General features: G+C 37.0%; 1 protein-coding gene across 3 annotated transcripts; it reads left to right on the top strand.

Annotated features, from left to right (window-relative positions):
• Positions 1-15,856: 15,856 nt before the first annotated feature.
• On the top strand, positions 15,857-23,538 carry LOC149253778 (ran-binding protein 1 homolog c-like). 3 transcript variants are annotated; one of them, XR_016267109.1, is made up of 5 exons: positions 15,857-16,244; positions 17,037-17,471; positions 22,987-23,073; positions 23,167-23,259; positions 23,432-23,538. XR_016267109.1 is itself a non-coding variant. In XM_089460022.1 (4 exons), exons 1-3 carry the CDS (start codon positions 16,069-16,071, stop codon positions 23,232-23,234), a joined length of 345 nt encoding a protein of 114 aa, XP_089316148.1. In that variant the 5' UTR covers positions 15,859-16,068; the 3' UTR covers positions 23,235-23,259; positions 23,432-23,538. The 3 variants fall into 3 exon arrangements, 1 of the variants encoding a protein (XP_089316148.1); XR_016267110.1 differs by having other exon boundaries at positions 15,859-16,244; positions 17,037-17,137; XM_089460022.1 differs by lacking the exon at positions 22,987-23,073 and having other exon boundaries at positions 15,859-16,244; positions 17,037-17,137.
• Positions 23,539-23,805: the final 267 nt, after the last annotated feature.

The following is a 23,805-nucleotide window of genomic DNA, read 5'->3' on the forward strand; positions in this document are numbered from 1 at the left end:
GATCTGAGGGACGAACGAATGGTGATAAGGGGCCTAAAGGTCACGAGGACACTATGCATCCTGAGAATCCTTGCAACCTTATCAATGGTCCCCTGAACGTAAGGAAGATGGACACCTGGAATCCGTTCCTTCGGTTCCCTTTTTGCTAGAGAATTCTTGGCGGCTTTACGGAAAGCCTTCTGACCCAAGTATCTACTATAACCATTCTCAACAAAGACATCAAGGAGATGGGATTTTTCTTTCTCAAAACTCTTATTATCTGAAATCCTTAGGGCCCGAGTAGCAAGGGTATTGAGAACACCCATCTTTTGAGCTGGGAAATGGTGAGAACTGGCATGAAGATACTGCTCAGTATGAGTTTTCTTCCGAAAAACCTGGTGGGCGATGGAACCATCACCATTCTTCGAAATAAGAATATCAAGGAATGGGAGGCACCCATCAACCTCCATCGCCCACCAGGTTTTTCGGAAGAAAACTCATACTGAGCAGTATCTTCATGCCAGTTCTCACCATTTCCCAGCTCAAAAGATGGGTGTTCTCAATACCCTTGCTACTCGGGCCCTAAGGATCTCGGATAATAAGAGTTTTGAGAAAGAAAAATCCCATCTCCTTGATGTCTTTGTTGAGAATGGTTATAGTAGATACTTGGGTCAGAAGGCTTTCCGTAAAGCCGCCAAGAATTCTCTGGCAAAAAGGGAACCGAAGGAATGGATTCCAGGTGTCCATCTTCCTTACGTTCAGGGGACCACTGATAAGGTTGCAAGGATTCTCAGGATGCATAGTGTCCCCGTGACCTTTAGGCCCCTTAGCACCATTCGTTCGTCCCTCAGATCAGTTAAGGATCCTATTGACCCCAAAGATATGAAAGGGGTTTATATTATCCCCTGCTCCTGTGGGACCCCTTATATTGGTGAGACCGGTCGCTCCATTAATCAGAGGATTAGTGAGCACGCTGCTGACCTTAAGCATAGAAGAGCTAAGTCTTCCGCTTTAGCTGAACATGTAGAAAAAACCAATCATCATGTTTGCATTGAGGAAGCTAGTGTTATCGCTAAGGTTTCGCATTTCCATCATCGGAAATTTAGGGAAGCTATTGAGATTGAAAAGAGACCCAACAATCTCAATAGAGATGATGGCTGGAAAATCAGTAGGTGCTGGGTCCCAGCACTTTCTTCTTAGTCGTTTTTCTTGTCTCTTATTTTTATTATTATTTATATTTTTATTATTATTATTATTTATTAATCCATTACTATTATTTATTAAACAATTACTATTAAAAATGCAAATAAGAAACTATTAAACAATTACTTTATTTATTAAACAGTTACTATTAAAAATACAAATAATAAACTATTACTAAATACTATTATATAATAAATGATTACTAAATACTATTATTTAGTAATCGTTTTTCTTGTCTCTTATTTTATTTTTATTATTTATTTATTTATTTTATTTTTTAATTATTATTTATTTATTTTTAATAACTTAATTCTATTATTATTATTATTATTATTATTTATTTATTTATTTATAAACTATTACTAAATACTATTATTTAGTAATCGTTTTTCTTGTCTCTTATTTTATTTTTAATTTTTTTATTATTATTATTTATTTATTTTTATTTTTTATTTTTTTAATTATTATTTATTTATTTATTTATTTTTAATAACTTAATTCTATTATTATTATTATTATTTATTTATTTATCTTTAATAACTTAATATTATTAATTCTATTATTATTATTATTAGTTTTTTTTTCATCTTAATAACCCTTTTATTATAAGGAAAGGTCCGTTATTACTTTTAATATTTTTAACTAATAATATCAATTTTTAATTATTCTTACATTTTTATTTTATTTTATTTTATTAATTAATTTTAATTTTATTTATTTATTTATCCGTTATATAACCACTTTCCTTTTAGTTTTTAATACCTCTAACTAACTATAATTATTTTATATAGTTTTTGTATTTTATTTTATTTTATTTTCATTCTATTTATTTATTTAATTAATTTTATTTTTATTTTTTATTTTTTTTTTAATCCTTATTTCCTCTTTTTATTTATTTATTCTATTGTTCTAATTTATTTATTTATTAATTCTAACTAATTAACCCATTAATTTGTTTACATATTTATATATTATAAGAGAAGTTCCGTTACGTAACTACTTCCCTTTAGTTTTACCTAACTAATGATACCATTTATAATTTATTTTTATTTTTTCATTTATATATTTATATATTTATTTATTTTATACCTAATATAACTAAATTTGACCTTGCTCCTTAAGTCAACTTTTTGCCCAGGTAACCGTTGGTGTCTCTGCTCTAGCTATTTAAACAGGCTAAGCTGGATCTTTTTTTTCAACTTGTCCTGACGATGAACCACACTGGTTGGTTCGAAACACGTCGACAAATGGTTTCTCATGTGATTTTCGCTGAAAAATCTATCATAAACTTGTTATGGATCACAGAAGCCTCAACTCTACAACTTAAAAAGGCCTGCAGATCTCATAATGGCTATGAGTTGTTAATTGCTTAAGAATCTCATTGAATTTGAATGGAAAATTCCATGTTTCCTACTTGTACAATAATTAATTGTTTTAAATTTTTCTAAGCTTTGGAAGGATAACACAATGTATAATTATTCATATATCGACCTAGTTGAATGGGTTAGGCAGGGTATTATTGAAAGCTCATGAGGGATAAACTTGTTGGAAGCTCAAAAGAGATAGAAGTTGTGTGGGCCAATAAACCTTAAGGGCGATGACCAAGTCCCAAATCCAACCCAAACGTTACATAACCATCACGGTCGAGCCATAGGTGAAGTATCTTGAAAGAGTCTTAACATTAACAACAGGTGCAACATTATTATTATTCAACCCTCAATGCTTTTCAACTACAGTGCCTATGACCTTTCCTTGTGACTGAGACCTTGGAATCTCGGACCTTGACCGAATGGCCTCACTTCCCTAAACATCTGAGGTTATTTTGTCCAAGAAATAATCTCTGAGATTATGTCTCTATAATGTAAAGTTCCTGTCATCTTCCATGCTCTGGAGTTTGTCATTGTGATTGGCATGTCAGCACACCCGAGAGGAAATTGTTCGTAGCAAGAAACCTTCTCAGAAGAAATGGACCTCAGAAGAAACCCCTAAGAGGAAATGGGTTGAGATAGGAGATATTTTATGTGGAATTAGTTCTGGGTGAGAACTCTTGTTTCAGGAAATTTCACAAAAGAAACCCCTTAGAAGAATTAACCGCAACTATAAAGGGATTTTGGGCAAGAACTAGCCCTCAGAGGAAAATTCTTGAAAGGAAATCCTCGGAGGAAATGGTTCTCATGGCCATGGGTTTCTCCTGAGATCATAATTTCCAAGGTGACGTGGGGTACAAGGGTCTGCACCTACTGGCCATCATGTTTGACGTATGTGATAATGTGGGCCATGTAAACCATGAACATATTGGTAACTTATGATTGGTAATATGTTATAACCTCAATACATGAATGGCCTGACGACTAATACTCCACTTCCAAGTGGCAAGTAGAGGTTGACTCAGACAGCCACGTGGGCGCCATGTAGCAGGATGATGACGTGTTGCCAAGTGATTAGTGAAAATTTAAACAATCATATCTTTCGATCCAGAGGTCGAATCAGGACAAAATTTATATCACCGGAATCATATCGAGGAGACGAATGCAACTAGGTCATCTAATTAAGGTTTTGAATAAGTAAAAATATATCAAAATTGCTAGACCCAATTTATATAAAGACACCTTGGATCTTGGGTTAGCGTAAGAACCACCTCCTTCTCACTGATGTTTCAGTGGGAATTAGGAGGGGGTCCGTTACATAGTGGTATTAGAGAATCCAGGTTCAACACTTGGACTTGATGGGCTCTAACATGGGAAAACAATGGGAAGGTGTCTGCAAAAAGGGGGTTTCATGCTGAATTTTTTGAAAATTAACAAAACAAATGTTTAGGTGTTAAAAGTCGAACTGTAAGTGATCGACTACTGGTACTAATGCATGGATATTTGTATCTAGGGTGGAGCTCAACTCTAAATGTAATATTTGAATGTGAGTATGATGGTATCCTACTCATAGTGTTGGTTTGAATTGCATATTAAATGAAATGATGCTCAACATGTTATTTTGATAAATGCCTTAGCAATGCATGTGCTTGCTGACTGGCATCTTGAAGGTCTAAACAACAAGTGGTTGTGAACTTGGAGATTTGTCATTTTATTTAAGTTTCCAAACTTCCTGCAAGGTAGTGAGTATGGCTATTTGTAGCATACCATCACTATTGATTGAGTGATGTGATCTTGCATGCATGAGAATGATTATGTGATATAAGGGATTTAGTGAAAAATACATGGGGGTATGTGCATTTTTCATTGCACCGATTGACTCAGTGAATAATAGGAATATGTATTAAATGTTGGTTGGGATGTGGATATCCCATGGTCTGTATGTTATAAGAGGCCAAGAACCTTAGTGGAGGTTGATTGTTTTTCATATCTTGATGTTATGTTTTTACCTTATGAAGGATTATTCTTCATAGTAATGTATTCCTTGTTTAAGGAATGGGGTGTAGCATGTAAAAATGATTGGTTGAAGCTTGTAAGGGATTTTCTCTCACTTTGGGATGGATCATCCATGTTCGATACTTAGGATGAATGAGTTCGGGGGAAAAGTTCCTATGTATACCTCGTGAATAAAGGATTGTATCTCTACTAAAACAAGAGACTGCAATATTAGAGTTTATCTTGAAGTATTTGGAATTACCTCGTGCTTTATCACCCTCTTCAATCATTAAATATTTTTTCCATACAAGTTATTCTTCTTATATAGTGGGAAAAGTAATTGAAGAATGTAGAAATTTCATAGAAATTCCAACTGCTCAAGATTTTAAACTGAAAAACAAGAGACACGATTCTACTCTACTAATCTGCGGAATGGAAATCACAATTTACAACAACATGCATAGACATGAAACAAGCAAAACCACAAGTAAACAATGATTTCTAGGGGAACCCAACTGGGAAAAACCCCTCAAGCCTCTTTGCATTAATCAGTTGAATAGAGAAACTATTACAATTTCTTGCTCCAACTCATAGCACAACCTACAAAAGAATAATTGTTATATTTGTTGAATGAGAACCCCTAGCCAACTATTAGCCATTTTATGCCTCCTCTAGCCTCCTATTTCCTTGTGAAAATCTGAGCTAATTTGAGCTCCTAAACAATAGGAAAGGTCCCTATTTCCTTGCGTAATTCCCAAGGATTGATCAACTGCCTACATGCAAAATTTTGTACACTCCACTAATATACAAATAATTTTACATTAGCCTTAATTCCTCCACTCCAATTGAGGAATATTAATTTTATGTGTGCATGAGATATTTTGGGCTGAATGATTAGTTATCTGGTAGATCTTCGAGTTAGATTGTTGTCTCATTGCACAACTGACCTTCAAATGTCTCTATTAATTGTTAGAGGTCAGTTAACTAAGTACTATTAGCTCTGCTATTAATTTCAACATTTTAAGGACAAATGCACGCTTGATTGGGTTGTTGATGATCAAAAAGGGGGTCACAGCAGTTGGTTTTCCTTCCCTCCTTAATTTTCTTTATAACTCTATAACTCCCTCTACCTCCGTTTCCTTCTCCCCCTTCATTCTCCTTATTCTCCCTTAACCCCGTTATTTCTATTTTCCTGTATAATCCTTTATAAACCCCGTATAAATCCTTTTTCCTTCGGGTCCCGGGCGCAAAGTAAACCCATGAGACCGTGGTCATATAACCGCGTGCATACGAAAAAAGTGCTACCACCGAGGCCCTCCCCTATCACATCAATCAATAAACATGTGCGTTTAAACCTCCACTATCCGATCATTTACCGCACGATCCGACAACATTCACTCCTCCCGCCGCTGAAACCTGCCTACACATTAACTCGCGATTGTGGTGGTTTTCCGCTTGTCCCATCGTCCATGTGTCAGCCTCCTATTGCGATCGCTCAGCTATGTACGTATACCACTCACCTCCGATATGCGGTGCAGGGAAACCACTTATCGCCGCCCCGCCTGTCCCCGCTAATTATCCTCCGCGCATCTTTCGCTCCCGATCACCGTCGGATCTGCCCGTATAAGATCCGATGGCCCTCATCTATTCCAATCGTCCATCTCCCGATTCTTCCTATCAAATGATCTTGGCCATCCATCTGTTTCATCTAACGGCTCACATTTGTTGTTCCCGCTTCCTCTCGATAGCCATTGCAAAGCGCTCTTCGCTGTCGATCCACACTCTCCAACGGTGGATCTTCCTCCATGCTGCCTGCGCCCATAGCCTGTACCATGATCCCGAAGGACAGAAACAACCATCCATCAGTATTTGGCACATTTACTCTTCAACGACCACATTCAAGGGACAATATGGCTGAAGAAGGAAAGGACATGCCTTAAGCGGTTAAATACACTTATCAGTAATGGAGCCTGTTTCATATTATACTCCACCTGTGCACGAAGGATGACTGAGCAGCAGAGAATGTCAAATGAATTTATTGAAACAATAGATTGTATCAGTGACCCATATCAGACAGTTAATGTGGTTGGTGGTCCATTATGACCCCTCCACGCATAGGATAGCAGATATTTTTGTAATCAACCTCCATATATACCCAGAATCAAGATGTAATGAAGGTTGATGGATATTGTTTTGATGTAAAGTTCAAATTTTGGAGACTGTAACTACTGTGATACCTGCAACGACTGGTCTTCATTTTCAGCTAATGCAAGCTTCTTTTGCTGTTAATTTCTCACTTTTCACTTCTTCTTTGTTCCAGGTTGTGCCTGTTATGCATTTTTCATGTGCTCTAGATGTTTAGCATTAGAGGGGCTGTCATCCCACCTCTGTGTTAGAATCTAGTATGTAATATTGAAGGTGTATGCAGGTTTCTGTTCGCTTAGTGCCAGAGAGCTGTCATCCTGTCTGTGCATTAGGAAATAGATTTGCATACCTTTCTACTAGTCGCAGTCGGCCATCACATGGTCTTGTCCATCTACTGGTGTGGTCAGTATTCTCCATGTGCACCTATTCCTTAAACTGTGAGTAATTCACTACAACAAAACCAGTGATTAGCGTCCCTTTTTACTTCTTTTTTTGCATCTAGAGCCCATTTTTGGTGCTATTTGCATCCATTTATCAAATATGGTGCAAAACTTGACACAAAATTTGCATCAAGTTTTGCACCAAATCTTACACCAAGTTTAGCACCAGGTATTGCAATAGGTTTTGCACCACGTTTTGCACCAAATTTTATGCCAAGTTTTGTGTCATCCTTTACACCAGGTTTTGATCCAGGTTTTGCATCAAGTTTGGCACCTAATTTTGTTTGACATACTTTTGCATCCTCATTTGCATCCACTTTTTGCACCTACACTTGCATCAACTTTTGCATTGACTTTCGCATCCTTTTTTGCATCCTTTTTTAAATCATTTTTTGCATCCATTTTTTCATCCATTTGTGCATCCCTTTTGCACCAAGTTTTACATCGTGTTTTGTGTCTAGTTTTGCATAAAATTTTGCATCTACTTTTGTTGCATCCACTTTGCCCTCTTGTTTGGCATCCATATTTACATCCTCTTTTGCATCTATTATTGTACCCACTATTGCATCTAATATTTTTGTGCCACAATTAGCGCCTAGTTTGGCACCTCCTTTTGCAACCACTTTTGATTATAATTTTGCATCCACGTTTGCATCCTCATTTGCGTCTAGGTTTTCATCAACTACTACATCTATTTTTGCATCCCTTTTTGTATCCAATTTTGGATCGGGATTTGCATCGGGTTTTGTGTCTCGTTTCGCATCTACTTTTGCATCGACTTCTATTGCATCCACTTTTGCACACAATTTTGCATCCACTGTTGCACCCATTTTAAATTTCACTTTTTGCATCCCTTTTTACATCTTCATTTGCATCATACTTTGATTCTTTTTTTGCATCTATCATTACATCCACTTTTGTTATGCCACAATTTGCACCATGTTTTGCACTCATTGTTGTATCCACGTTTGCTTCCAATTTTGCATCCATGTTCACATCATCTTTTGCATCAAATATTGCATCTATTTTTGCATCCACTTTTATGTTAGGTTTATGCATTGGGTTTTGCATCTCGTTTTGTATCTACTTTTGCATCTACTTACATTATATCCATTTTTTGCATCCAATTTTGTTTTGCCTGTTGCATCAATGTTTGCTTCCACTTTTACATCCATTTTTGCATCTTATTTTGCATATTTTTTGTCTATTGTTACATCCACTTTTGTTGCACCATATCTTGCACCTACCATTGCAACCACATTTGCTTCCACGTTTGCATCCCCTATTGCATCCACTTTTGTTTCATCCATTTTTGCATATACTTTTGTTTCCGTTGTTGCATCCACATTTGTTTCACCACAATTTGTGCCAAGTTTTACACCTACCATTGGACCCATGTTTGCTTCCACTTTTGCCTTCATGTTTGCATCCAAGTTTGCATTGACAACTGCATCTACTTTTGCATCCACTTTTGTGTCAGGTTTTTCATGTTGTTGTGCATCTACTTATGTTGTATCCACTTTTCGTCCAATTTTATTTCTATTGTTGCCCCCATTTCTATGTTCGCTTTTTCATCCCTTTGCCAACACTCATCATATTTTCTGCATTGATGATATTCCTTATGGCATTGACAATTATGAACAATTGATGACAATGTCAATAATATTGACAATGATGAAAATGAAGATGATGGCGATGACATGAATTGTGATTATGATGATAAAGACGATAGTGGTTACAATGACAATGATGATGATGGCAATGATTATGATGATGACAATGCTAATGACGTTGGCGAATCTTCCCAATTTTAGATGTTGTCATTGTCATAATCATAAGCATTATCTTTGGTGTCATGATCATCATTTTCATCTAGGTCATCATCAAAAACAATAATGGCATGAATGATGATGATGCATGATTACAACAATGTCAATAGAAATTACATTAATGATGATGATGGGGATGATAAAAATGACAATGACGATGATAATGGTGGTGATGATGATCATCATCGATCATCTGTCAAAAATAGAGTTGTTATTTCTCTTACGTATATCAATGTGTCCTAAACAACCCTTTTCTAGCACTGATCACATTTTTTGGGTTGATGATATTTCTTACAACATCTACAATTATGAACAATTGCAAACAATGTCCATAATGATGATGATGATGGCATGAATGGTGATTATGATGATAATGTAATGATGGCAATAACAATGACAAGGATGATGGTGATGATGATGACAATGATTATGATAATGAGAATGAACTTACAATCTTATGGATTCGTGAACAATTACTAGTTTCAATACCATCTTCTAGATACGTATTACTATCATACTTTTTAAATTTTCTGTCTCTCTTGAGGTATGTTACTATAATGGTGTTGTCAACACTAGAAAGATATCTTGTTGTAATGGTGGTTCTAATGTTAGCACTAGCAAAGTTTAGTAGGGAGGATGCTACTACAAGAGGAATTCCTTCTAAGTGACTATGGCATTCAAAATGAGGCTTTATGGGCTGCTTGTTAACACATGTTCTCATGCTCATATAAAATTAATGTGAAAAGTTGCTTTAATTGGTTCCCATGCATAATTGATATTGATAATGGGGTGGTATAAAATTGTAATGGGCATATCCGTTAGTTAGTTATGATGGGTCAACAACATTGAAACCATCCAAGTGACAATTCACCTTGGAACAATCGTCGCTCGTGCGAAAACACGAAGTTTATGTAAATGAAAGTTGTGATTGTAGTGGAATTAAAACCATCGAGAAATATCAAAGAAGACGCTGCCTACCAGTTTTGAAAGACAACCAAGGCATTGAACAACTATTTGCGTTAGGATGTAGTGAGGGAATCGAAGGAAATTTGGCAGCCCTAAGTTGCCATTACTATTGCCAATCACACATTCAATAGTAACCATAAAAGGTAGCCACATATAAACAAAACCTCGAGGTGTTGACAGTCAGAATCTATTGTAATAGCTTTGACGTATATATAGTTTTGTGTTTAGATGAGAATGAAGTGGGTTTCATCCAGGGTTCGGCTCAATCCTCGTCCATTCCATGCAGTGGTGTTTAATTCGCCAAGCAAGAGAATATTACGTGAGTGTTCAGAGTTAAATCAACAGAAATCAAGGACGTGTGATTGTCAAATTATTGCTCCTCCCTTATGATTGAGCGCTTGATGCGATGGTCATTATCCTTGGGTGATACTTTTATTCCCCATTTTCTATTGAAAAAGTAGCGTTTTTCTGTTCGATTATGATAGGATTGGATCATGAATGCCGGTTTGGGTGGATGTAGACCCATGTTTTTTGTGGTGATCTTCAAATGTCTTGAGGATAAGAAAAAAATCCTTTACCAAGGTCCATGGTTTTGGGGATGAGTTGGTCTTCTAGTGAAGCCATGGTTTCCCAACTTCAATCCTCTCACTATGTTGCCGATGACTACTCTAGTATGGGTAAGATTCCCAGTTTTCCCATTCACTTTACCCATCTAGATCTCTTAGAAAAAGTGGGGAATTTTATTGGAAGATTCGTCAAAGTAGACAGGGAAAGACTTTTGAAAGGCATTTTCACCTATGTTTGCATATGTGTTTAGGTAGATCCCAATGAAGTTTTGCGAGATAAAATTGAGCTCAAGTGGATGGGAATTGTGTATTCTAGTTCAGTTATTCTGAGCTTTCAATGGAAAATTTTGACTCTATTTTGGCTTACAGGCAAGATTTCATAAACTAACGCTCTCTATAAATGGACTAGACAAGGTTGTGCTCAAAATTTTGTTTAAAAAATGGCAGAGTTTGGGAAGAAGTTCTTTAAGTTAATGGATCAGCATTCAGATGCATTTCGAGTGGTTTGATTGAATGATTTCTGTCTCAGTTCCGCACATTTAAAAGTTTTGGAGAATGGGAATTGATAATTCTGGTATTTGATGGTGTTCTATTCAAATTACACAGAAGAAGATAGAAAGCTAGGGCTCACAACCCCTACCTAAGAAATTCTGGTATTTGATGGTTTTCCCCCGACCAACCAATTGTTAGGCTCACAACCCGGCTAGGCAAGGTCAAGTTTAGGAACAACCTAGCTAGGCGAAGTGAGAGAGTACCGTAGTTAAGCGCTACAGGGTCAAAGAGAGAAGGTGAAGAGTTGGATGCCTCACCGATCAATGGGCTAAAGTAGGGGTTGGGTGCTTTGTCAAGCCCCCCCCCGCTTCTTATTCACCAGTGTCGTGTCGAGAGCAAGGAACATTCTGGAAAATTCAATATTAAGCATCAATCTGCGATGAAACAGGGGATTCCTCTATAATCGGCTATGGGCTTATCTAGAAGGGCACCTCCTGGCCTTATGACTGGCATCTACACCTCCTTCCTTCCATATGCTAAGGTCAATGGTGAAGTGGGTCTAATATCTTGCTATGGAACTTCATGCATGGACAAGGAATCAATATCTACCTACTATGCCAAGGGGACTATTAGAAGGGTACTAAATAGGACCAAAGACTATTGGCTATTGGAATGGCTAAGTTATACTAGATCTAGATCTTTATCTCGGTAGAGAAGAGAGTAAAGAAGTGAAACGTAGAGATGCGAGTATCATATGTCTAGATGAGTATAATATGTATAGAGCTCGAAGAGAATGAAATTCTCTGAGAGCTAGCCATGGCTCAAAGAGCCTCTTTTTAGTTGTTGAATTTAATGTCGACTGCTTTCTCCTTTCCCTTATTTCCTCTCTCTTATTCTTTTTTCTTTTCTCCTTTCTCTTATTCCCCTGTCCTTTCCCCCCTCTCCCTACCCGTACCCCACCCTCGCCCGAACAGCCCTCAAGCGTGCCTTCCCCTATCCTCGCCCTATGATCGCTTACCGCTTATATTTTTTCTTGAACTCGTACCTTTGATGGCTCCTCCGGAGAGTGTTCCGTCCTCCTGCAGTGCCGCCCCTTACCTCTTTCAGAGTAAGATAGACTTCTTTCTTCAAACAAGTAACAGTTGTTCGAAAAAAAAGAACAACCAACAACACCCAAAGTTAAGGAATTTAGACTTCTGTGATCCATAACATTGTTTAGATAATCTTCGGCAAAATCACATAACCAATCTTTTGTCGACGCGTTTCGAACCAACCAGTGTGGTTCATCGTCAGGACAAGTTGAAGAACCAATCTGGCCTAGCTTGCTTAAATAGAGGTGGAGTCTCTGCACCTCTATTTAAGCAAGCTAGGCCAGATTGGTTCTTCAACTTGTCCTGACGATGAACCACACTGGTTGGTTCGAAACGCGTCGACAAAAGATTGGTTATGTGATTTTGCCGAAGATTATCTAAACAACACCCAAAGTACTCATACCGACTTTCTCTCCTACCGAACCGAAGCAAAGCATAGGTAACCGACTTTCTTTCTCTCGATACGGCAACCGAAGCGAAGCGTAGGTAACCGACTTTCTTTCTCTCCTACTGAAGGTAACTACCAAAGGTAGGCATTCATCTACCGAAGGGAGGACGACAGGTAACTGACTTTCTTTCTCTCGATACGACAACACAACTACCAAAGGTAGGCATTCTTTCCAGCATCTTTCCAACTCTTGCTCTTACCTCTCTTTCCAAAGGAAGGAAGGGGGGTGTGGGGGGAAGGAAGGATCAGCTTCCTTCCCACCGCCAATGAAGGAAGGGGGTTGTAAGGAAAATATTATTAGTGCCAAATGAAAATTTATGTTAGGGATGCTTTCACATAGTTAGTTGTGTAATTATTATAAACATCACATACATAACAACCACAAATAAAAAAAGTATGTAATATATAAGAACAAAACTAATGAAGTTGTTAGTACTAAAATGAGGCATATACCATCACATGTAATCTTAGATATACTTAGTGTGAAACACCATGACATCAATGTCTGAGCAATTTGTAAATGTGCTACAAGGGCTCAATAGGGGGCTAATATTTATTTGATAGTCACGTTCTTGGCTTTGTTGCTTCATTTGAAGGAAGGAGGACACTATTGAATTATTTCAATTACATGGTTCACACCTTCCAAGTATTAGTTAACTTGCCTAAAAAGGTTCCTAACACAAGTGATCAATGCAAATAGCACCCATAGGCTACTTTTGTTCACAAAACTTAACTCTCCCACTTTATTTTTGTAAAGACCCACTAATTCAAGTGTAGCCATGGTAGTTGATGCACGACCTCATGTGCACCAAAAAACATCCCATAACCAACCTCCTCGAACCAAGCTTACCCTTCCACTCCTAACACCAAAATGTGCAACACTTATCATAGGGTCCAAGGGGTATTGTCCTTGGTGGCCTCTCATCACTATTGATAACTAGGGTTGAAATGTCACACCCCGTGCTTGTGAAACATCTACATCATTTGGCACATTGAATTCCATCCATGCGCACCAAGTTCTAATATGCATGCATGCTTATCCTATATCTGCTTATATTTAGGAATGCCAACCATGACATAACCATTACAATATCTTTCTTCTTATTCTTCTTCTTCTTATTACTATAGAAAAAAAGGACCCTTTTGTTATTCACGAGGAAGAAAAAAAGCACAAACATTGACAAAAAGATTGTAACTTCTGTCATTACAATGGGTTGCCAGAAGACAAGGCATCACGACCCAGAAGAAGAGAAAAAGAAGTTGTCGTAAAACCAGGGTTTTACAATTTTTTTTCTTCTGCAAATTATAAGACTGACTAGAAATGACAATAGCATGCAACCAAAAATTGTAGAAAGTGTATTATACAACCACGAAGAGGGCCCTACTATGAGAAAAACAAAGACAGTGACTAGAAATGACATTAGCCTGTAACAAAAAATTCCCGAAAGTGTATTATACAACCATGAAGAGGCCCCTGTCAAGAGAAAAAGAAAGACATTGTATTTGAGGCTAATTGAAAGCTAAATGTAGACTCACTTGAAATTTATAGTAAGCTAGTTGATAACTAATTGAAAATTTGACTTAAAGCTGATCCATATTAGTAAATGGGCATCGAATGAGAACTTTGAACTGGGTTGCCAACTAATTCATCATAATATATGTAACCTGTCTCCAGACAAATAATTCTTTTTTAGAGAGAATCTACAGTTGTATTTAGTTCCCTATGGATGTGATGGAAATTGATTTCCTAGAAGTGGTTCTTTAACTCCACAATTTTGCTTTTCCAGGAGGATAAACTTATAACTTCCTACTATGCTTTACTGTCATTATTTTTTGGCTCCATTACAATATTTGTATGTCAACAACATGGCACACTACAACCAAGAAGATGAACAATTACATCATTAAGAGTTACAAAACCATCTTGCCATCGAATAACCAACATTAATTAAACAACCATTTAACAACATAATAGCAATTACACTATATATATATATATATATATATATATATATATATATATATATATATATATATATATATAGATCACATTACACGTATAAATACCGCATTTCAATAGAAGTTAGATGAATTGCGCTAGTCCCAAAGTTTTGCTTTGACTTGAAATTAAACTCTTCTTCACTTTGTGATTTTTGTGTTATCCACTAGCATAGACCCATCTTAAATATAGATATAATATAAGCGGAGAGGGATCCAATTTCTTCATTGGCAATTATTTTTTATGAGCAAACATTATTTAAATGTTTTGTATTTTTTATTTTTTATTTTTTATTTTTAAATTTATTTTGGTCGACACTAGCAAAATTTCAACTTTGATGATGGACAAACATCGTTGTAACCATACTAGGCTGTAGAGTGAGCTTGGCATATTCATATTATTTTCATCCTCAACATTGAGGATTGTGTAAAGCTCAGTGGAAGATGCCCCTTGGAATGATGGACAAACATGGCTGTAACGATACTAGGCTGTAGAGTGAGCTTGGCATATTCATATTATTTTCATCCTCAACATCGAGGATTGTGTAAAGCTCAGTGGAAGATGCCCCTTAGAATAGTTTTGATGCCCCCAAAATGACTTCCATTCTCAACCCCTCCCCATGAAATTTGAACTTAAGACCCCGTAACAACTAAACCCCATACAAACCAACTACCCTACAACTTATCATGGATCAACCACAACAATACTTATTATAATAATTTAAAACCAATATTTCTAATTACTTTTCCATATTTATCTCATTTACAAACCCCTCAACCCCATCCCATTATTATTACAATAAACACAATAATATATCACCGAGGAAAGAGTTCAAAATTGCGAAAACAAAAAATGCACAACAACCTCTGGTCCCAACATGACAACATGAATGAAGTAGGCCTCTCATGTTGGAGATGATTTAGGGGTTATTCCATGGCCTTCTCTCCCTTTGAAACCCCCCAACCATCCCTGTAATAATTTATTATATTATCTTGCAGTTGTCTATAACGCAACTTTTTGAAAGTCTTTCCGGCGGGTTTTTCCGGTCGAAATCCGGCAGGAATTTATTGGAATCGCAAGTTTGATAGCTAGTTTCTGCACAATGAAAGCGTCCCAGGGGTTTTCGAGGGTGCTGAATCCAAATATGCAGTTAAAAAACCATTTTAACTGCAAGAAATCAAGATTTAACCTCAATTTCTTCCGCCGGATTCCGTCACCGGAATCTCCAAAAAATCGCATTATAGACAACTCCTATTATCTTTAACGATGCTACTTTTACTCTCAATCTTTAACAGCTACCGGCCTTCCCTCTTCAAAACCCTTATATAGAGTGTTTTCTCTCCATCGACCTCAAAAACCCTTATATAGAGTGTTTTCTCTCCGTCGACCTCTTTGCCCTTTGCCTTCAAAGCATTTTTGCACAGTTAAATCCTTTGTCCAAAATCCTCGGGGTTTCGCATTCGTGTCTGATATTGGGCGAGTTTCTGGCATATTTTGGATCCATCGATTTCATTCGAGCCCTCCCTCTGTGCACTATCTGGTATTGGGATGGCTGGAACTCAGGAGGATCCTGTTCTTACACGGGCAGTAGATGACGATTCGAGAGAGAACGAGGATGATGCCGGAAAGGAAGAGGACACTGGAGCTCAGGTTGCACCCATTGTTAAGCTTGAGGAGGTTACTGTCACCACGGGCGAAGAAGAGGAGGATGTCCTTCTTGACATGTAAATTTCTTAATCCATGGCTATTTCATGATTTTGTTTTCTCAGCTGAAAGTTGTTTTCATGCCCTCTTCGGTGGCCCTTTTCCTGTGCACATAAATGGGACCTTGACTATAAGGAAGATGCATTTGGGCAGTTATTTACTTCTAATTTTTCTCCTTTTTAGTAAGATCTGTTTTTATCGGGTTCTCGATGTTTTTTCGCCTATTGATGATGATCAGATTTGTCATTTCAATGGGGTGCTGAAGAAACTCTATGGTAGATGCATTTAGCGGGCTATGGTTTGTTTTATCGGGTAATTAGGGTTTTGCTTTTCTGTGTATTTTTGGTGGGATTTGATGCGCTTTGATGGCGAATTCGTTATATTTTGGATTCTTCGCAAGATATTGCATGAAATTCTGAACACCAGAGAAAATTTACCCGAATATTGATAGTACCTTTATGGAACTTCCTGAGATATGAACACATACTGAATCATCAAGTTTGCTTTGTCTTTTCTGCTCTCAATACTATTGAACTCCTTCGCAATGTTCTGTAATCGGAAAAACAGGGAATTCCGGAAACAACAAGTTCTGAATTCAAACCACGGGAGCTTTAGGTTTATCTTAGGGTTTAGAATTGAGGGTTTGTCATTCTTTCAGCGAGCATTGATCATATACACAAGCAATATAAGCTCCCTTTCTATTTTAAATTAAATACACTTTCCTTCATCCAGTCATGCTTTTTGTCTTTCCATCGGAATAGTGGGGATGAAGCTTGATGAACTGATAAATGGGATTGAATTTCCACTTGCAGGAGTATGTTGCTGTACTTGTCTGTCATGGAAAGCAACAGGATCAGGCAAAGAGAGATCTGGATGCATTTCTTGGCAATCACAGTGGTGCATTTGTGGCATGGTATTTCAGTCTTTTCACAAATTTCTGTTTTCTCTGTTCTTTTGAGTCAGGATTATGAGGGCTTATTGCTCTTATATCAGCAAGCATAGAATAGAAATAACATGTTAGACTTTTCCAATATAACATTCAAAATGTATAATGTTTCGTATCTAACGGAGATAGGTTCATTTGACCAAATAAAACAATGCACATTATCATATTTGTCTTTACTTCACAAAATTCCAAAGTTTCCTCCAAAGGGCTATAAACAACAGCATTGCAATCAAAATAGCTATCTTGAGGTGCAGATGAATGGATCGGAGGCAGATATTTCTCTGGTCGACAACAATTAATGGTAATTCTAGACAAGATAATCTGTACCCGAAGACACATTTTTCAAGACAAAGTTGCGTTTGATGAATTGCAGTTATGTTTAATTTGTTCTTTAGACACTTCTTCAAAGAGGTAATGCTTTTGTCGTTTGCAAAGGATTTTTTTGATTTTATTTTTAAATTAATGCACATATCCTGAAACTAGGATTGTAAGGTGCTTCTGAGTAGAATATGAGAAACAATGCTGGCTATATTGTGATATCATAAACGCTCACTTACATGTATTTACTTGGTGGAAGCAAAACAAAACAGAGAAAATTAACATTGCGCAAGAACATCGGGCCGATCAATTTCCTCAAACAGTTTCCTTTCATGCTTTATCTGATAGTCTCACTTGGTTGAGTTTTCTTATTTTGTAACCTCTTGCTTTGCTATAATATGATTTTGCACCTGAGGGCAACCTTACTTCCAGACTTTTTTCTTTTGAACCAGCTTCCTCTTATCATGATGGAGCAATGTGCCCAGATTTAGTGTTATAGGGAACCATTAACACCTTTTTGTAGAATTTCTTTGAAAATTCTGCAACTGCTGTAGTGAACAATTCTGAAACTAATTTGTGACACCAAGACACAGAGTTTCTCTACTCTTTTGCAGCGGAATAAAAAAGAGTTAAAAACACATTCATACAATACAATAACACAGGATTTTTCTATGGAACCCTACATGGAAAACCCTCTGCTAGCTGTAGATTTTTATTGACAAAGTTGAGCAAATAAAATTAATTACAAGGAAAACTGTTTCACTACAGAACAAGGTTGTTCTTTCTGCTGACACTTAGCTGAAAACTGCTTGCAACAACCCTGTCCTTAGCTCCTAAATCCTTGTGCTAACCTGCCCCTGTTTCCTTGTGCTGGAAGCCTCTATTTTCTAGTGCAATAGTGGCCCTATCTTCTAGGAATTACTCCTGATTTCTAGCGCACACTAGCATGGATTTTCTCTGCCAAAACTCTGTGCAGAGGCCTCTCCTTCACGCTCTTCCTAGCTCTGCCAGCTCACACACAAAACTCGCACTCTATTGTTTGGTCTCACAACCTGTAAAAAATTAATGTCTGCTCATGCTGTAGCCCACCCAGTTTCAAATTCTTGCAAGGTTTAATGCCCAAAACCCATCAATAGCATATGACTGATATACACATCATTTTATCATTTTCTGCATTTAACTTGAAACAACATAGAGGTACTCTACATTTCACTTTCAGCTGATAAGAGAAAAAATAAGGCAAGCACACACATGAATTTTACACTGTTTTTGGTCAACATGATCCTAGAAAAACCCCGCAGCGGGGAAAACCAGTTCTTCTAGGAGGATTTTATTTTGTTTCTTTGACGAAGCATCACTGAAATCCCATTCTCAAACTGAGTTCTGAACTGTCTTCAACAAATGTTCATGTTGAAATTACAGTCCTCTGAAATGCTCCTTCTTCTTAGGAATTCAAGCCACACTGACAGTCACAGGTTCCTTGAAACTCGGGTTCATCACAGCAAATATGCACAGGTTTTTTTATCAGCGTTTAACCTCCCTGGAATTTGAGCAAATACACTCCAAAACAGCTCTCTAAATATCATTGATATACCACTAAAACCAGGCTTGAGATTTTTGCTGGTCTTGGCCCAAGAATCTCACTATGTCCCACATAAATACGCTGGTAGAGAAATATGCTGCTAAAACACTTGCCTACGGTGAGGAGTAACCAAACTTGACTCCTAATAAGCCTTTGACCTGTGTGCAACCACTGGCTGTGACAGTCTTCCAAAATTTCGTGCTCCCTTTTTAGCTTTAACTCGGCCTTCTAGGGATTTGATTAACTGTGGTCTTGTTCCTAGTTCTTGCTGTAGAATTTCTTCACAAAAATTCTCTTCCTCCTATCTCCTTTCCTCTCCTCAATAGTTCTCAAGAGGATTGAATGAAGGAGCTCTTCCTTGCTGCCTCCAAATGCAAGCTCCACAACATGGTTGCGTTCTGCTCTGATTTGAGTTCACCTTGGAACACAACCTCCTCCTTTAGCTGTCTCGATCTCCTCTCAAGCTTCCCTACACCCTCCTCTTTCCTTTGAGAAGAATAATGAAGAATCATTCATTTCCTTTAACTTCTGTTTTTCTTTTGAGAGGGAAACCTAACCCTAAAGGCTAAAGATCAAGGGCTGAGATTAAATCTCAGCTAATGAGATCTATAGTTGAGATCAAGCTCCCATTAGACCCCTTTCTCATGATGACCCCTCACTTAACCTTTTAATGTTTTAGTACCATGGTCACTTTGTCGCTCATAAAGTGAGTTTTAAAATATAAAGGTTACCTTATTAACATAAAGTGGACTTAGTACTTTACACAAAGTCACTTTAATAACCCATGTGACTTTAATAAATTAGAATTACAAGGTACACAACTCATAAAAGCTTCTTTAGCTCCTTGACATGAGAACCAATTGGGTAGTCTCACATGCAACTGCACTTAACTGGAGAATCACCTCCCATGCATTCATCTTGGCCTCCCCATAAGCTGAAATAGTAACTCCAATGGATATGGCCAACATATTGGCCTCGGGCTCACCTTTATAAGCTTCTTTCTTCAGGGAAACCACAATCAAATACACAGCAATGGGAATTAGAGCTTTCAGCATTTGAAATAATGATACTGAGAGGAAAACATAGGCAGAATTTGAAAACCAGAGACCCAAAGAATACACTTATCAATACTATGGGTTCAAGGAGCTTGAAGACTCTTACAATAGCAACAGCCAGTGTTGAGTAGAAGCCCATGTGAATCATGGTGGGACTGATCACACTAAAGTTGTCAAGCAATGGCAACTCCAATGGATATGGCTAACATATTGGCCATGGCCTCACCTTTATAAGATTCTTTCTTCAGGGGTACTGCAATCGAATGCATATCAAATGGGCACAAGAGCTTTCAACATTTGAAATATCGATACTTTGAGAGACATGCACCAAGGGCTGCATCATTTAGGATTTGTACTCAGTTTAGGTGTCATATTCAAGGGGAAGTTGTTATGCTTTCCACCACTTCATAGATTGTTAGAGTGATGAAACAAAAGAGGCTCCCTCTTGAGGCTAGATTATGTCATTCATATCAGTTGTGTTGTTGATGTCCTAGCTCAGCCAGGTCTTGCCAAAACTCTGTTGAGGTTCAAAATTTATTATAAACTGAAATGTCTTCACAAGAATTGACCTCATAAAATGCCATAATCACAAGATATGCCATACATGGCTGTGATTATGGCTCGCAAGACCCTTAGACTTTGAGCAATGAGGCTCGCAACATCACTTATGATTATGCACTCTACAATTCTGTGACTAGCTGAATGTCAAACAATTGAACCGTGATTTAAATCCTATTTTGTCAGCAATAATTACTATACTTTGTCTTTATTTAGTGTAGAGAACCAAGCACTTATTCTGCTCATCTATAGAAGGGACAATGGTTGTTTGCCTATGAGGTATAAGGAAATCCTATCAGATGTTTTGTATTTTCGTATGGAATTGAATCATACTCCTGCACACTGTAACATTCATATATATCAACATGTAGAGGCTTTAATAACACCTGGTATTCTGGTTACTGATTTTATTGGACCTCATGTGCATATCCTACATGCACAGGATGGACTATTCATATGTTACAGGGTATTATTCTTATTATTTAGGGTGCACATCTTCAGGTGCTCAAGAACGATTACTAGAACAGTCAGTTAATTCTGCAATTTAAAGGATGAAAAAGGAGGTTATAGGAGTCTAGTTTTGGTTCTCATCCACAATGTCACACTAGTCTGCCTGGGCATGGTTCTCATGGTTTAATAGTGACTTGAGGAGTCATAATACCACAGATCACTAAACACGAACAGCTAAGGTAGCCCAAGGACAATAGCCATCTTTACACATTAATTAACAGGTCTTACATTAATTATCCTAGGGGGTTTTAATACTTCCAAATGCTTAAAAAACAGTTAGCAGAGCATTCACATTACACATTCCAGTAATCTTTTCTATAAACCAACCAAATGCAGTCAGGAGAGCCCTCCTTTTAAACTATACAACCTTATTGTTAGTATGATCAACCTTATTTTAATATATAGTGTGACAAACCGTATGTGACAGGCAGGTGGAAAATTTTTCTCGCAATTGACTAAGCGACGTCCTGCGAGCCAGACTTGAGACGGAAACCCTCGTCAGAAGTATATGCTTGGCTCTTTTCCAAACAAATGAAGAGTCAATGAGGTTTTGTGTAATCACTTCTGGTATCGTATTGGGTTATTGTTAGAAGCGATAATTGGATTCGGATTCTCATCGAGTGAGTTGTTCTGCTTTCTCAATTTGAGAGGGTTTGTTTGGAGGGAAAAATGAAAGAGGACATACGAGAATAGTGAGGGGAAAGATGCAGAGGAAGAGGATTGAGAACATCGCCAGCAGGCAGGCTACATTTTCCAAACGTAGGTGGATTGCTGAAGAAAGCTTACGAGCTCTCGGTGCTCTGCACTGCAGAAGTTGAACTTGTGATTTTCTCCCCAGCAGGAAAGCTCTATGAACTGTTTTTTAGTGCAAATCCTACTATTTTGATTCTAATAATCATGGCTATGCAAACCTCATGAGATTCTTACTAATAACCCAGGTGGTGCAAGCCCTAGTAAGCTCGATGTTGAAAAACTTAGTGTAAAACCTCCAAATCGCTGGTTTTGTTGTAGTGCTTATTGGAGAGTATATAAAAAATTTCACACCTTTTTATGAGATATGGGAGGAAAACATGTTAAAGATTTTTAATAAATATAAAATTTCCAAAATGATGCTAGTTACGTGTGATTCTTTTTTCATTGTTTGTGATTATGAAAAATGAAACTCGATGTTTTTTCATTAGTGCACACATATTTCATTATATAATTGCATATAGAAAAATCATTCCAGAGCCGATAACAATAAAAGTGAAGAATTTATGGTCCAATGTTATATTTAAGGGAGATGTTTAAGGATGACGTTTGAATTTTGTTTTTCATTTTAAGACATTTGGAGCAAATATTAGGAAGGACTTTGAGAAAGGATTGTCCTTCATTTTCGAAAATGGAGTTGTTCCTTTCCAGCCATATGCCCCAAGTGACCATCAAAGGGAGAGCTCATATGTTTTTTGGATGTTTTCTTTATAGCCATTTTTTTACACATATCCATAGAGTCCCCATGCCATTGATGTGAATTACTTGTTCGGTTTTTTTTAACCAACATTTTTAACCAAACAAGAAAAATTAAAAAAATGCCTCAAGATCAAAGACTGAAACAAAGACCTATTGACATACCTTTTAAAGTATGGAAAGAACTTGTAAAATCATATGAGAAGTTGGATGCACAAAGAAAAGCCGGCAATGAGAGCATTCAGGTATTGAATTTTTCATTAAACATTATTTAGAATGTATTAATACTTATAAGTATCTTAGACATGTATTTGTGTGAAAATAAATTGAATTGGTTTATGTTTAAGGACAAGGCATCCAAGGCGAGGTTAACCAAGACAAAAGTCACTTATCGTAGTGGCTAGAAAGGTTTAAAAGCACTGATAACAACCTTTGTAAGTATATTAAACATGTGATATTTTTTTAATAAATTTTGTACTAGAAGAAAGTCATTGTTATCTAATTTCTCCCTATTTACTGATTGATAGGAACTAAAATATGGAAGACCTCCAAATCATTTGGAAAAGGAGGTGCTGCAGCAAAAGAGATGGGTTGAATTTGTTGTTTGGATGGACTCTATGGTATGTAATCTTAGTTGGATTTCCAATATACTTTTAAACCATATTTTCATTTTATTTTTTAGTACTATTAGATATTATATCTTACCTCATTTTATGGTTAACATTGTATAACAAAAACATGCGTTGCGTTATGTAATTAATACTAACATGTAATATTGATTATTTTTGTCAGAATGCTATAGGTAATGATTGCCAAGACGATGATCCAAATTATGTTCAACATATATCAGGAGATGATGAGGATGAGGATGAGGATGATGGTGGTGAAGGAGGAGATGATGATGATAGTTGCGGTGTTGGTAATGATGTGGATCAGAGTAATGAGGATGGTCAATATGATCATGAGGATGATCTTGGTGGTGGTAGCTATGCATGCACATGCATTGTTTTTTATGAAGAAATTATTGTGTAGAATGACATTGCTATGTTTAGATGGGTGTTGTGAATTTACCCTATATCAATGAGACATTTTGATTTTGTAATCATACGATGAGTTTGATTTATGTATGTTGTTAATTTATCGTAGAATAACGATATTCATGAAAT

The sequence above is a fragment of the Pinus tabuliformis genome, chromosome 7 (genome assembly GCF_031772625.1).
Source record: "Pinus tabuliformis cultivar Carrire ecotype Pingquan chromosome 7, CPIR1, whole genome shotgun sequence".
Classification (NCBI taxonomy): domain Eukaryota; kingdom Viridiplantae; phylum Streptophyta; class Pinopsida; order Pinales; family Pinaceae; genus Pinus; species Pinus tabuliformis.